General features: G+C 56.9%; 1 protein-coding gene across 1 annotated transcript in view; it reads left to right on the top strand.

Moving 5' to 3' along the window:
* LOC140409453 (disintegrin and metalloproteinase domain-containing protein 12-like) overlaps window positions 1-1,249 on the top strand; it is a 170,637-nt gene extending 169,388 nt beyond the window's left edge. Inside the window, exon 9 of the mRNA XM_072497885.1 lies at window positions 1,039-1,249. Coding sequence (XP_072353986.1) covers window positions 1,039-1,249 — 211 coding nt within the window. The remainder of the gene's footprint in view (window positions 1-1,038) is intronic.
* The last annotated feature ends 13,721 nt before the right edge of the window (window positions 1,250-14,970 follow it).

Here is a 14,970-nt window from a genome sequence, read left to right as displayed (position 1 = left end):
GTGACGGCCTCTGCCACCTCCCTCCACAGACGCCGGCTGTGGCGTGGGGCAACTCTGCGGCCGTGCCCGGGATACAGGGCCTCCCTCCTCTGCTCCACTGCGTCCAGGAGCGCCTCCACATCCCGTGACTCGAACCTCGGGGCTGAGCGGCGGCCAGCCATCCAGCCGGGTGTTGCGGTCGGGTGTTCCGGTCGGGTGGGGGGGAGCAGCGCGGCCTTATGAGCCGTCACGCCGTGCAGCACGTATGACGCTGCACGGCGTGAACCACGTGAGCAAGCGCCGATCCCGTCACGTCGCTGCTAGCCCATTTCGGGCCGGAGACTTCGCCACGTTTTTTCCGGCGTGGTGCAGGTCGGATTTGCGCCGTTTTTTGCGCCGATCGGCGGACTTTGTGCCGATAACGGAGAATTTCGCCCCTGATCTTTTAATGGAAGGCAGGTCATTTTTACGAGAACAATTTTTAATATCCTCTGTTCTAAGGAGGGACAAGGGGCGAAATTCTCCCCCAACGGCGCGATGTCCGCCGACTGGCGCCAAACACGGCGCCAATCAGACGGGCATCGCGCCGGCCCAAAGGTGCGGAATGCTCCTCAATGTTGGGGCTAGGCCGACACCGGAGGGATTTCCGCCCCGCCAGCTGGCGGAAATGGCGTTTGTTGCCCCGCCAGCTGGCGCGGAAATGCGGCGCATGCGCGGGAGCGTCAGCGGCCGCTGTCAGTTTCCCGCGCATGCGCAGTGGGGAGAGTCACTTCCGCCTCCGCCATGAATCGAGCGGGGGGTCCCGCCAACCGGCGCGGCCCGATTCCCGCCCCCGCCCAATCTCGGTTACCAGAGACTTCGGCGGGGGCGGGGGTGGGATTCACGGCGGCCTACGGCCATTCTCCGACCCGGCGGGGGGTCGGAGAATGACGCCCAAGGTCTCCCACCAATAATGTGCCATTATCCTCCACACATAGTCAGATTGAACAACCTTGCAGCAATAGTGGTTTCACTATATGGTGAATTTCGAAGACAAACGTTTTTATGTCTCCCCGACAGCGATGCAATGTGTGGAAAAATCCAGTGTAACGGGGGACAGGCTCAGCCAATCCGAGGAGGAAGCGTGGATATTTTGAATTCTCAGTTCGCTGCCGGGGGTAAAACATATCAATGTCGAGCAACGTTTTCGAGTTTACCCGATTCCAGCTTCCCAGATCTAGTTCAACAAGGAACCAGGTGCGGACCACAAAAGGTAACCAATTCGCAGTGAGTATAAATGAATCTTACTGCTGCAAAAAGAGATACACCGTTGAAGCTTTTTGTCTTGCATGTATCAGAACTGACACAAGAATACCAAATTTCAAAGGAAGCCAGAATGCGGACTGCATGATAAAGGCTGCTGATTAGTCGGCAAGTCAACTCTGATTGGTGGAGGTATTGCCATGCAGAATGTGGCAGGAACTATTGATCCCCCTTTCCTTTTGTTTAAAAATGGCACAATGCCTGCATGTGTATTTTGCTTGCAGACGACAGGGTGCTGTGAGTGCATCTATGTAGTTTGTAGCAAGTACAGTGAGTGCATTGTGAGCCTGACTGATAATCTTATATTGGTTGTCTGTGTAAATCTCAGCACTCGGGATTGTTCAGCAAGTGCTGTCCAATGCTGAATCACATCTAACATTAAGGCTGGGATTTTGCGGCTCCGCTTGCCATGGGCGCCCCAGAGGCGTGACATCAAATTGGCAACTTTCCAACAGGTTTTTATAAACGGGAAATTGGTGAGGTAACTTCAGACTGGAGTTCGGAGGTGAGCAGTCAGTTGTCCACTGGCCACTAGTGACTATCATAGAATCATAGAATCATAGAATATACAGTGCTGAAGGAGGCTATTCGGCCCATCGAGTCTGCATCAGCCCTTGGAAAGGGCACCCTGCCCAAGCCCACACCTCCACCCTATCCCCGTAACACAGTAACCCCACCTAAACTTTTTGGTTAAGTGTGTAACTTAACACTTTGGATGAGTGTGTGTGGGGAGTGTGCAGTCTGGGATGAGTGTGTGAGGGGAGTGGAGCTGGGATGAGTGTGTGTGGGGAGTGGAGCTGGGATGTGTGTGTGTGGGGAGTGGAGCTGTGATGAGTGTGTGTGGGGAGTGTGTTGCCTGGGATGAGTGTGTGTGTGGAGTGTCTGGGATGAGAGTGTGTGGGGACTGGAGCTGGGATGAGTGTGTGTGGGGAGAGGAGCTGGGATGAGTTTGTGTGGGGAGTGTGTTGCCTGGGATGAGTGTGTGAGGGGAGTGTCTGGGATGAGTGTGTGTGGGCAGCGGAGCTGGTATGAGTTTGTGTGGGGAGTGTGTTGCCTGGGATGAGTGTGTGTGGAGTGTCTGGGATGAGAGTGTGTGGGGACTGGAGCTGGGATGAGTGTGTGTGGGGAGTATGTTGTCTGGGATGAGTGTGTGAGGGGAGTGTCTGGGGTGAGTGTGTGTGGGGAGTGGAGCTGGGATGAGTGTGTGGGGAGTGGAGCTGGGATGAGTGTGTGTGGGGAGTGTGTTGTCTGGGATGAGTGTGTGTGGGGAGTGGAGCTGGGATGAGTGTGTGAGGGGAGTGTGTCGTCTGGGATGAGTGTGTGTGGGGCGTGTCTGGGATGAGTATGTGTGGGGAGTGGAGCTGTGATGAGTGTGTGAGGGGAGTGTGTCGTCTGGGATGAGTGTGTGTGTGGAGTGGAGTTGGGATGAGTGTGTGATGGGGAGTGTGTTGTCTGGGATGAGTGTGTGTGGAGTGGAGTTGGGATGAGTGTGTGTGTGGAGTGGAGCTGGGATGAGTGTGTTAGGGGAGTGGAGCTGGGATGAGTGTGTGTGGGCAGTGGAGCTGGGATGAGTGTGTGAGGGGAGAGGAGCTGGGATGAGTGTGTGAGGGGAGTGTGTTGTCTGGGATGAGTGTGTGAGGGGAGTGGAGCTGGGATGAGTGTGTGAGGGGAGTGTGTTGTCTGGGATGAGTGTATGAGGGGAGTGGAGCTGGGATGAGTGTGTCAGGGGAGTGGAGCTGGGATGAGTGTGTGAGGGGAGTGTGTTGTCTGGGATGAGTGTATGAGGGGAGTGGAGCTGGGATGAGTGTGTGAGGGGAGTGGAGCTGGGATGAGTGTGCGTGGGGAGTGGAGCTGGGATGAGTGTGTGTGGTAGTGTGTTGTCCGGGATGAGTGTGTGTGGGGAGTGGAGCAGTGATGAGTGTGTGAGGGGAGTGTGTCGTCTGGGATGAGTGTGTGTGGGGAGTGGAGTTGGGATGAGTGTGTGTGGGGAGTGGAGCTGGGATGAGTGTGCGAGGGGAGTGGAGCAGGGATGAGTGTGCGAGGGGAGTGGAGCAGGGATGAGTGTGTGTGGGGTGTGGAGCTGGGATGAGTGTGTGAGGTAGTGTGTTGTCTGGGATGAGTGTGTGAGGGGAGTGGAGCTGGGATGAGTGTGTGAGGGGAGTGTGTTGTCTGGGATGAGTGTGTGTGGGGAGTGGAGCTGGGATGAGTGTGTGAGGGGAGTGTGTTGTCCGGGATGAGTGTGTGAGGGGAGTGGAGCTGGGATGAGTGTGTGAGGGGAGTGTGTTGTCTGGGATGAGTGTGTGTGGTGAGTGGAGCTGGGATGAGTGTATCAGGGGAGTGGAGCTGGGATGAGTGTGTGAGGGGAGTGGAGCTGGGATGAGTGTGTGAGGGGAGTGTGTTGTCTGGGATGAGTGTGTGAGGGGAGTGGAGCTGGGATGAGTGTATCAGGGGAGTGGAGCTGGGATGAGTGTGTGAGGGGAGTGGAGCTGGGATGAGTGTGTGAGGGGAGTGGAGCTGGGATGAGTGTGTGAGGGGAGTGTGTTGTCTGGGATGAGTGTGTGTGGGGAGTGTGTTGTCTGGGATGAGTGTATGAGGGGAGTGGAGCTGGGATGAGTGTGTGAGGGGAGTGGAGCTGGGATGAGTGTGCGTGGGGAGTGTGCTGTCTGGGGTGAGTGTGTGAGGGGAGTGTGTTGTCTGGGATGAGTGTGTGTGGGGAGTGGAGCTGGGATGAGTGTGTGAGGGAGTGGAGCTGGGATGAGTGTGTGAGGTGAGTGGAGCTGGGATTAGTGTGTGAGGGGAGTGGAGCTGGGATGAGTGTGCGTGGGGAGTGTGCTGTCTGGGTTGAGTGTGTGTGGGGAGTGTGTTGTCTGGGATGAGTGTGTGTGAGGAGTGGAGCTGGGATGAGTGTGTGAGGGGAGTGGAGCTGGGATGAGTGTGTGTGGGGAGTGTGTTGTCTGGGCTGAGTGTGTGTGGGGAGTGTGTAGTATGGGATGAGTGTGTGACGGGAGTGTGTTGCCTGGGATGAGTGTGTGTGGGGTGAGTGTAGTATGGGATGAGTGTGTGACGGGAGTGTGTTGCCTGGGATGAGTTTGCGAGGGGTGTGGAGCTGGGATGAGTGTGTGTGGGGAGTGTGTTGTCTGGGATGAGTGTGTGTGGGGAGTTTGTAGTATTGGGTGAGTGTGTGACGGGAGTGTGTTGCCTGGGATGAGTGTGTGAGGGGAGTGCAGCTGGGATGAGTGTGTGTGGGGAGTGGAGCTGGGATGAGTGTGTGTGGGGAGTGTGTTGTCTGGGATGAGTGTGTGTGGGGAGCGTCTCGGATGAGTGTGAGTGGGGACTGGAGCTGGGATGAGTTAGTGTGGGGAGTGTGTTGTCTGGGATGAGTGTGTGTGGGGAGTGTGTTGTCTGGGATGGGTTTGTGAGGGGATGTGGAGCTGGGATGAGTGTATGAGGGGAGTGGAGCTGCGATGAGTGTGTGTGGGGAGTGGAGCTGGGGTGAGTGTGTGAGGGGAGAGGAGCTGGGATGAGTGTGAGATGGGGAGTATGTTGTCTGGGATGAGTGTGTGAGGGTAGTGTGTTGTCTGGGATGAGTGTGTGTGGGCAGCGGAGCTGGGATGAGTGTGTGTGGGGAGTGTGTTGTCTGGGATGAGTGTGTCGAGATTGTCTGGGAAGAGTGTGTGAGGGGAGTGGAGCTGGGATGAGTGTGTGAGGGGAGTGTGTTGTCTGGGATGAGTGTGTGTGGGCAGCGGAGCTGGGATGAGTGTGTGTGGGGAGTGTGTTGTCTGGGATGAGTGTGTCGAGATTGTCTGGGAAGAGTGTGTGAGGGGAGTGGAGCTGGGATGAGTGTGTGTGGGGAGTGTCTGGGATGAATGTGTGTGGGGAGTGGAGGTGGGATGAGTGTTTGTGGGGAGAGTCTGGGATGAGTGTGTGTGGGGAGTGTGTTGCCTGGGATGAGTGTGTGAGGGGAGTGGAGCTGGGATGAGTGTGTGAGGGGAGTGTGTTGTCTGGGATGAGTGTGTGTGCTGAGTGGAGTTGGGATGTGTGTGTGGGGAGTGGAGCTGGGATGAGTGTGTGAGGAAGTGGGGCTGTGATGAGTGTGTGTGGGGACAGGAGCTGGGATGAGTGCGTGTTTGGGAGTGTGTTGTCTGGGATGAGTGTGTGTGGGGAGTGTCTGGGATGAGCGTGTGAGGGGAGTGTGTTGTCTGGGATGAGTGTGTGAGGGGAGTGGAGCTGGGATGAGTGTGTGAGGGGAGTGTGTTGTCTGGGATGAGTGTGTGTGCTGAGTGGAGTTGGGATGTGTGTGTGAGGAAGTGGAGCTGGGATGAGTGTGTGAGGGGAGTGGAGCTGGGATGAGTGTGTGTGGGGAGTGGAGCTGGGATGAGTGTGTGAGGAAGTGGGGCTGTGATGAGTGTGTGTGGGGACAGGAGCTGGGATGAGTGCGTGTTTGGGAGTGTGTTGTCTGGGATAAGTGTGTGAGGTGAGTGGAGCTGGGATGAGTGTATGAGGGGAGTGTGTTGTCTGGGATGAGTGTGTGAGGTGAGTGGAGCTGGGATGAGTGTGTGTTTGGGAGTGTGTTGTCTGGGATGAGTGTGTGAGGTGAGTGGAGCTGGGATGAGTGTATGAGGGGAGTGTGTTGTCTGGGATGAGTGTGTGAGGTGAGTGGAGCTGGGATGAGTGTGTGTGGGGAGTGTGTTGTCTGGGATGAGTGTGTGAGGTGAGTGGAGCTGGGATGAGTGTGTTTGGGAGTGTGTTGTCTGGGATGAGTGTGTGAGGTGAGTGGAGCTGGGATGAGTGTATGAGGGGAGTGGAGCTGGGATGAGTGTGTGAGGGGAGTGGAGCTGGGATGAGTGTGTGTTTGGGAGTGTGTTGTCTGGGATGAGTGTGTGAGGTGAGTGGAGCTGGGATGAGTGTATGAGGGGAGTGTGTTGTCTGGGATGAGTGTGTGAGGGGAGTGGAGCTGGGATGAGTGTGTGTGGGGAGTGTGTTGTCTGGGATGAGTGTGTAAGGGGAGTGTGTTGTCTGGGATGAGTGTGTGTGAGGAGTGGAGCTGGGATGAGTGTGTGAGGGGAGTGTGTTGTCTCGGATGAGTGTGTGTGGGGAGTGGAGCTGGGATGAGTGTGTGTGGGGAGTGTCTGGGATGAGTGTGTGTGGGGAGTGTGTTGTCTGGGATGATTGTGTGAGGGGAGTGTCTGGGATGAGTGTGTGTGGGGAGTGTATCGGATGAGTGTGTGTGGGGAGTGTGTTGTCTGGGATGAGTGTGTGTGGGGAGTGGAGCTGGGATGAGTGTGTGTGGGGAGTGTCTGGGATGAGTGTGTGTGGAGAGAGGAGCTGGGATGAGTGTGTGTGGGGAGTGTGTTGTCTGGGATGATTGTGTGAGGGGAGTGTCTGGGATGAGTGTGTGTGGGGAGTGTATCGGATGAGTGTGTGTGGGGAGTGTGTTGTCTGGGATGAGTGTGTGTGGGGAGTGGAGCTGGGATGAGTGTGTGTGGGGAGTGTCTGGGATGAGTGTGTGTGGAGAGAGGAGCTGGGATGAGTGTGTGAGGGGAGTGTCTGGGCTGAGTGTGTGTGGAGAGAGGAGCTGGGATGAGTGTGTGTGGGGAGTGTGTTGTCTGTGATGAGTGTGTGTGGGGAGTGGAGCTGGGATGAGTGTGTGTGGGGAGTGTGTTGTCTGGGATGAGTGTGTGAGGGGAGTGTCTGGGATGAGTGTGTGTGGGGAGTGTATCGGATGAGTGTGTGTGGGGAGTGTGTTGTCTGGGATGAGTGTGTGTGGGGAGTGGAGCTGGGATGAGTGTGTGGGGAGTGTGTTGTCTGGGATGAGCGTGTGTGGGGCGTGTCTGTGATGAGTGTGTGCGGGGGTGGAGCTGGGATGAGTGTGTGTGGGGAGTGTGTTGTCTGGGATGAGTGTGTGGGGATTGTCTGGGATGAGTGTGTGAGGGGAGTTGAGCTGGGATGAGTGTGTGAGGGGAGTGTGTTGTCTGGGATGAGTGTGTGTGGGGAGTGGAATTGGGAAGATTGTGTGAGGAAGTGGAGCTGGGATGAGTGTGTGTGGGGAGTGGAGCTGGGATGAGTGAGTGAGGGGAGTGGAGCTGGGATGAGTGTGTGTGGGGAGAGGAGCTGGGATGAGTGTGTGAGGGGAGAGGAGCTGGGATGAGTGTGTGTGGGGAGTGGAGCTGGGATGAGTGTGTGAGGGGACAGGAGCTGGGATGAGTGAGTGATGGGGAGTGTGTTTTCTGGGATGAGTGTGTGAGGGGAGTGGAGCTGGGATGAGTGTGTGAGGGGAGTGTGTTGTCTGAGATGAGTGTGTGAGGGGAGTGGAGATGGGATGAGTGTGTGGGGAGTGTGTTGTCTGGGATGAGTGTGTGTGGGGAGTGTGTTGTCTGGGATGAGCGTGTGTGGTGCGTGTCTGGGATGAGTGTGTGAGGGGAGTGGAGTTGGGATGAGTGTGTGTGGGGAGTGTGTTGTCTGGGATGAGCGTGTCTGGGATGAGTGTGAGTGGGGACTGGAGCTGGGATGAGTATGTGAGGAAGTGGAGCTGGGATGAGTGTGTGAAGTGAGTGGAGCTGGGATGAGTGTGTGAGGGGAGTGGAGCTGAGATGAGTGTGTGTGGGGAGTGTGTTGTCTGGGATGAGTGTGTGTGGGGAGTGTGTTGTCTGGGATAAGTGCGTGAGGGGAGTGTGTTGTCTGCGATGAGTTTGTGAGGGGAGTGGAGCTGGGATGAGTGTGTGAGGGGAGTGTGTTGTCTGGGATGAGTGTGTGAGGGGAGTGGAGCTGGGATGAGTGTGTGTGGGGAGTGTGTTGTCTGGGATGAGTGTGTGTGGGGAGTGTGTTGTCTGGGATGAGTGTGTGAGGGGAGTGTGTTGTCTGCGATGAGTTTGTGAGGGGAGTGGAGCTGGGATGAGTGTGTGAGGGGAGTGTGTTGTCTGGGATGAGTGTGTGAGGGGAGTGGAGCTGGGATGAGTGTGTGTGGGGAGTGTCTGGGATGAGTGGGTGTGGGGAGTGGAGCTGGGATGAGTGTGTGAGGGGAGTGTGTTGTCTGGGATGAGTGTGTGAGGGGAGTGGAGCTGGGATGAGTGTGTGTGGGGAGTGGAGCTGGGATGAGTGTGTGAGGGGAGTGGAGCTGGGATGAGTGTGTGTGTGGAGTGGAGCTGGGATGAGTGTGTGTGGGGAGTGGAGCTGGGATGAGTGTGTGTGGGGAGTGGAGCTGGGATGAGTGTGTGAGGGGAGTGGAGCTGGGATGAGTGTGTGAGGGGAGTGGAGCTGGGATGAGTGTGTGTGGGGAGTGTGTTGTCTGGGATGAGTGTGTGTGGGGCGTGTCTGGGATGATTGTGTGAGGGGAGTGGAGCTGGGATGAGTGTGTGTGGGGAGTGTGTTGTCTGGGATGAGTGTGTGTGAGAAGTGGAGCTGGGATGAGTGTGTGTGGGGAGTGTGTTGTCTGGGATGAGTGTGTGTGGGGAGTGTGTAATATGGGATGAGTGTGTGAGGGCATTGTGTTGCCTGGGACGATTTTGCGAGGGGAGTGGAGCTGGGATGAGTGTGTGTGGGGAGTGTGTTGTCTGGGATGAGTGTGTGTGTGGAGTGTCTGGGATGAGTGTGAGTGGGGACTGGAGCTGGGATGAGTTTGTGTGGGGAGTGTGTTGTCTGGCATGAGTTTGCGAGGGGAGTGGAGCTGGGATGAGTGTGTGTGGGGAGTGAAGCTGGGATGAGTGTGTGTGGGGAGTGGAGCTGGGATGGGTGTGTGAGGGGAGTGGAGCTGGGATGAGTGTGTGTGGGGAGTGAAGCTGGGATGAGTGTGTGTGGGGAGTGGAGCTGGGATGGGTGTGTGAGGGGAGTGGAGCCTGGATGAGTGTGTCTGGGGAGTGTATTGTCTGGGGTGAGTGTGTGATGGTAGTGTGTTGTCTGGGATGAGTGTGTGTGGGCAGCGGAGCTCGGATGAGTGTGTGAGGGGAGTGTGTTGTCTGGGATGAGTGTGTGAGGTAGTGTGTTGTCTGGGATGAGTGTGTGTGGGCAGCGGAGCTGGGATGAGTGTGTGAGGGGAGTGTGTTGTCTGGAATGAGTGTGTGTGGGCAGCGGAGCTGGGATGAGTGTGTGTGGGGAGTGTCTGGGATGAATGTGTGTGTGGAGTGGAGGTGGGATGAGTGTGTGTGGGGAGAGTCTGGGATGAGTGTGTGTGGGGAGTGTCTGGGATGAGTGTGTGTGGGGAGTGGGTTGTCTGGAATGAGTGTGTGTGGGCAGCGGAGCTGGGATGAGTGTGTGTGGGGAGTGTCTGGGATGAATGTGTGTGTGGAGTGGAGGTGGGATGAGTGTGTGTGGGGAGAGTCTGGGATGAGTGTGTGTGGGGAGTGTCTGGGATGAGTGTGTGAGGGGAGTGTGTTGTCTGGGATGAGTGTGTGTGGGGAGTGGAGCTTGGACGAGTGTTTGTGGGGAGTGTCTGGGATGAATGTGTGTGGGGAGTGGAGCTGGGATGAGTGTGTGTGGGGAGTGTCTGGGATGAATGTGTGTGGGGAGTGTCTGGGATGAGTGTGTGTGGAGAGTGGAGCTGGGATGAGTGTGTGTGGGGAGTGTGTTGTCTGGAATGAGTTTGCGAGGGGAGTGGAGCTGGGATGAGTGTGTGTGGGGAGTGTGTTGTCTGGGATGAGTGTGTGTGAGGAGTCTAGCTGGGACGAGTGTTTGTGGGGAGTGTCTGGGATGAATGTGTGTGGGGAGTGGAGCTGGGATGAGTGTGTGTGGAGAGTGCCTGGGATGAGTGTGTGTGGGGAGTGTGTTGTCTGGGATGAGTGTGTGTGGGGAGTGTGTTGTCTGGGATGAGTGTGTGTGGGGAGTGGAGCTGGGATGAGTGTGTGTGGGGAGTGTCTGGGATGAGTGTGTGTGGAGAGTGGAGCTGGGATGAGTGTGTGAGGGGAGTGTGTTGTCTGGGATGAGTGTGTGTGTGGAGTGTCTCGGATGAGTGTGAGTGGGGACTGGAGCTGGGATGTGTGTTTGAGGGGAGTGGAGCTGGGATGAGTGTGTGAGGGGAGTGGAGCTGGGATGAGTGTGTGAGGGGAGTGGAGCTGGGATGAGTGTGTGACGGGAGTGGAGCTGGGATGAGTGTGTGAGGGGAGTGTGTTGTCTGGGATGAGTGTGTGTGTGGAGTGTCTCGGATGAGTGTGAGTGGGGACTGGAGCTGGGATGTGTGTTTGAGGGGAGTGGAGCTGGGATGAGTGTGTGAGGGGAGTGGAGCTGGGATGAGTGTGTGAGGGGAGTGGAGCTGGGATGAGTGTGTGAGGGGAGTGGAGCTGGGATGAGTGTGTGAGGGGAGTGGAGCTGGGATGAGTGTGTGAGGGGAGTGTGTTGTCTGGGATGAGTGTGTGTGTGGAGTGTCTCGGATGAGTGTGAGTGGGGACTGGAGCTGGGATGAGTGTGTGAGGGGAGTGGAGCTGGGATGAGTGTGTGAGGGGAGTGGAGCTGGGATGAGTGTGTGAGAGGAGTGGAGCTGGGATGAGTGTGTGAGGGGAGTGGAGCTGGGATGTGTGTCTGAGGGGAGTGGAGCTGGGATGAGTGTGTGAGGGGAGTGGAGCTGGGATGAGTGTGTGAGGGGAGTGGAGCTGGGATGAGTGTGTGAGGGGAGTGGAGCTGCGATGAGTGTGTGAGGGGAGTGTGTTGTCTGGGATGAGTGTGTGTGTGGAGTGTCTCGGATGAGTGTGAGTGGGGACTGGAGCTGGGATGAATTTGTGTGGGGAGTGTGTTGTCTGGGATGAGTGTGTGAGGGGAGTCTATTGTCTGGGATGAGTGTGTGTGGGCAGCGGAGCTGGGATGAGTGTGTGAGGGGAGTCTATTGTCTGGGATGAGTGTGTGTGGGCAGCGGAGCTGGGATGAGTGTGTGAGGGGAGTGTGTTGTCTGGGATGAGTGTGTGAGGGTAGTGTGTTGTCTGGGATGAGTGTGTGTGGACAGCGGAGCTGGGATGAGTGTGTGTGGGGAGTGTGTTGTCTGGGGTGAGTGTGTGAGGGTAGTGTGTTGTCTGGGATGTGTGTATGTGGGCAGCGGAGCTGGGATGAGTGTGTGAGGGGAGTGTGTTGTCTGAGATGAGTGTGTGAGGGTAGTGTGTTGTCTGGGATGAGTGTGTGTGGGCAGCGGAGCTGGGATGAGTGTGTGAGGGGAGTCTGTTGTCTGGGATGAGTGTGTGTGGGCAGCGGAGCTGGGATGAGTGTGTGTGGGGAGTGTGTTGTCTGGGATGAGTGTGTGTGGGGATTGGAGCTGGGATGAGTGTGTGTGGGGAGTGTCTGGGATGAATGTGTGTGGGGAGTGGAGGTGGGATGAGTGTGTGTGGGGAGAGTCTGGGATGAGTGTGTGTGGAGAGTGTCTGGGGTGAGTGTGTGAGGGGAGTGTGTTGTCTGGGATGAGTGTGTGAGGGGAGTGTCTGGGGTGAGTGTGTGAGGGGAGAGGAGCTGGGATGAGTGTGTGGGGAGTGTGTTGTCTGAGATGAGTGTTTGTGGGGAGTGTGTTGTCTGGGATGAGCGTGTGTGGGGCGTGTCTGGGATGAGTGTGTGAGGGGAGTGTGTTGTCTGGGATGAGTGTGTGAGGGGAGTGGAGCTGGGATGAGTGTGTGTGGGGAGTGTGTTGTCTGGGATGAGCGTGTGTGGGGCGTGTCTGGGATGAGTGTGTGAGGGGAGTGTGTTGTCTGGGATGAGTGTGTGAGGGGAGTGGAGCTGGGATGAGTGTGTGTGGGGAGTGTGTTGTCTGGGATGAGTGTGTGGGGATTGTCTGAGATGAGTGTTTGAGGGGAGTGGAGCTGGGATGAGTGTGTGAGGGGAGTGTGTTGTCTGGGATGAGTGTGTGTGGGGAGTGTGTTGTCTGGGATGAGTGTGTGTGGACAGCGGAGCTGGGATGAGTGTGTGTGGGGAGTGTGTTGTCTGGGGTGAGTGTGTGAGGGTAGTGTGTTGTCTGGGATGTGTGTATGTGGGCAGTGGAGCTGGGATGAGTGTGTGAGGGGAGTGTGTTGTCTGAGATGAGTGTGTGAGGGTAGTGTGTTGTCTGGGATGAGTGTGTGTGGGCAGCGGAGCTGGGATGAGTGTGTGAGGGGAGTCTGTTGTCTGGGATGAGTGTGTGTGGGGATTGGAGCTGGGATGAGTGTGTGTGGGGAGTGTCTGGGATGAATGTGTGTGGGGAGTGGAGGTCGGATGAGTGTGTGTGGGGAGAGTCTGGGATGAGTGTGTATGGGGAGTGTCTGGGATGAGTGTGTGTGGGGAGTGTCTGCGATGAGTGTGTGTGGGGAGTGTGTTGTCTGGGATGAGTGTGTGTGGGGAGTGGAGCTGGGATGAGTGTGTGTGGGGAGTGTCTGGGATGAGTGTGTGTGGAGAGTGGAGCTGGGATGAGTGTGTGTGGGAAGTGTGTTGTCTGGGATGAGTGTGTGAGGGTAGTGTGTTGTCTGGGATGAGCGTGTGTGGGGCGTGTCTGGGATGAGTGTGTGTGGAGAGTGGAGCTGGGATGAGTGTGTGAGGGGAGTGTGTTGTCTGGGATGAGTGTGTGAGGGGAGTGGAGCTGGGATGAGTGTGTGTGGGGAGTGTGTTGTCTGGGATGAGCGTGTGTGGGGCGTGTCTGGGATGAGTGTGTGAGGGGAGTGTGTTGTCTGGGATGAGCGTGTGTGGGGCGTGTCTGGGATGAGTGTGTGTGGGGAGTGTGTTGTCTGGGATGAGTGTGTGAGGGGAGTGGAGCTGGGATGAGTGTGTGTGGGGAGTGTGTTGTCTGGGATGAGCGTGTGTGGGGCGTGTCTGGGATGAGTGTGTGAGGGGAGTGGAGCTGGGATGAGTGTGTGTGGGGAGTGTGTTGTCTGGGATGAGTGTGTGTGGGGAGTGGAGCGGGAATGAGTGTGTGAGGGGAGTGGAGCTGGAATGAGTGTGTGAGGGGAGAGGAGCTGGGATGAGTGTGTGAGGGGATGTGGAGCTGGGATGAGTGTGTGTGGGGAGTGGAGCTGGGATGAGTGTGTGAGGGGAGTGGAGCTGGGATGAGTGTGTGTGGGGAGTGTGTTGTCTGGGGTGAGTGTGTGAGGGTAGTGTGTTGTCTGGGATGTGTGTATGTGGGCAGCGGAGCTGGGATGAGTGTGTGAGGTGAGTGTGTTGTCTGGGATGAGTGTGTGAGGGTAGTGTGTTGTCTGGGATGAGTGTGTGTGGGCAGCGGAGCTGGGATGAGTGTGTGAGGGGAGTGTTTTGTCTGGGATGAGTGTGTGTGGGGAGTGGAGCTGGGATGAGTGTGTGTGGGGAGTGTCTGGGATAAATGTGTGTGGGGAGTGGAGGTGCGATGAGTGTGTGTTGGGAGAGTCTGGGATGAGTGTGTGTGGGGAGTGTCAGGGTTGAGTGTGTGTGGGGAGTGTGTTGTCTGGGATGAGTGTGTGTGAGGAGTTTAGCTGGGACGAGTGTTTGTGGGGAGTGTCTGGGATGAATGTGTGTGGGGAGTGTCTGGGATGAGTGCGTGTGGGGAGTGTCTGGGATGAATGAGTGTGGAGAGTGGAGCTGGGATGAGTGTGTGTGGGGAGTGTCTGGGATGAGTGCGTGTGGGGAGTGTGTTGTCTGGGATGAGTGTGTGTGGGGAGTGTCTGGGATGAGTATGTGTGTTGAGTGTGTTGTCTGGGATGAGTGTGTGTGGGCAGTGGAGCTGGGATGAGTGTGTGAGGGGAGTGGAGCTGGGATGAGTGTGTGAGGGGAATGGAGCTGGGATGAGTGTGTGAGGGGAATGGAGCTGGGATGAGTGTGTGAGGGGAGTGGAGCTGGGATGAGTGTGTGAGGGGAGTGTGTTATCTGGGATGAGTGTGTGAGTGGATTATCTGGGGTGAGTGTGTGTGTGGAGTGTCTCGGATGAGTGTGTGTGGGGACTGGAGCTGGGATGAGTGTGTGTGGGGAGTGTGTTGTCTGGGGTGAGTGTGTGTGGGGAGTGGAGCTGGGATGAGTGTGTGTGGGGAGTGTCTGGGATGAGTGTGAGTGGGGACTGGAGCTGGGATGATTTTGTGTGGGGAGTGTGTTGTCTGGGATGAGTGTGTGAGGGGAGTGGAGCTGGAATGAGTGTGTGAGGGGAGTGTGTTGTCTGGGATGAGTGTGTGAGGGGAGTGGAGCTGGGATGAGTGTGTGTGGGGAGTGTGTTGTCTGGGGTGAGTGTGTGAGGGGAGTGGAGCTGGGATGAGTGTGTGTGGGGAGTGTGTTGTCTGGGATGAGTGGGTGTGGGCAGCGGAGCTGGGATGAGTGTGTGAGGGGAGTGTGTTGTCTGAGATGAGTGTGTGAGGGGAGTGGAGCTGGGATGAGTGTGTGTGGGGAGTGGAGGTGGGATGAGTGTGTGAGGGGAGAGGAGCTGGGATGAGTGGATGTGGGCAGCGGAGCTGGGATGAGTGTGTGTGGGGAGTGGAGCTGGGATGAGTGTGTGTGGGGAGTGTGTTGTCTGGGATGAGTGTGTGAGGGGAGTGGAGCTGGGATGAGTGTGTGTGGGGAGTGTGTTGTCTGGGATGAGTGTGTGAGGGGAGTGGAGCTGGGATGAGTGTGTGAGGGGAGTGTGTTGTCTGGGATGAGTGTGTGAGGGGAGTGGAGCTGGGATGAGTGTGTGTGGGGAGAGGAGCTGGGAGAGTGTGCGTGGGGAGTGGAGCTGGGATGAGTGTGTGAGGGGAGTGTGTTGTCTGGGATGAGTGTGTGTGGGGAGTGGAGCTGGGATAAGTGTGTGAGGGGAGTGGAGCTGGG

Source organism: Scyliorhinus torazame, chromosome 3, assembly GCF_047496885.1.
Source record: "Scyliorhinus torazame isolate Kashiwa2021f chromosome 3, sScyTor2.1, whole genome shotgun sequence".
NCBI lineage: Eukaryota > Metazoa > Chordata > Chondrichthyes > Carcharhiniformes > Scyliorhinidae > Scyliorhinus > Scyliorhinus torazame.
This window is presented reverse-complemented; position numbering and strand designations above follow the sequence as displayed.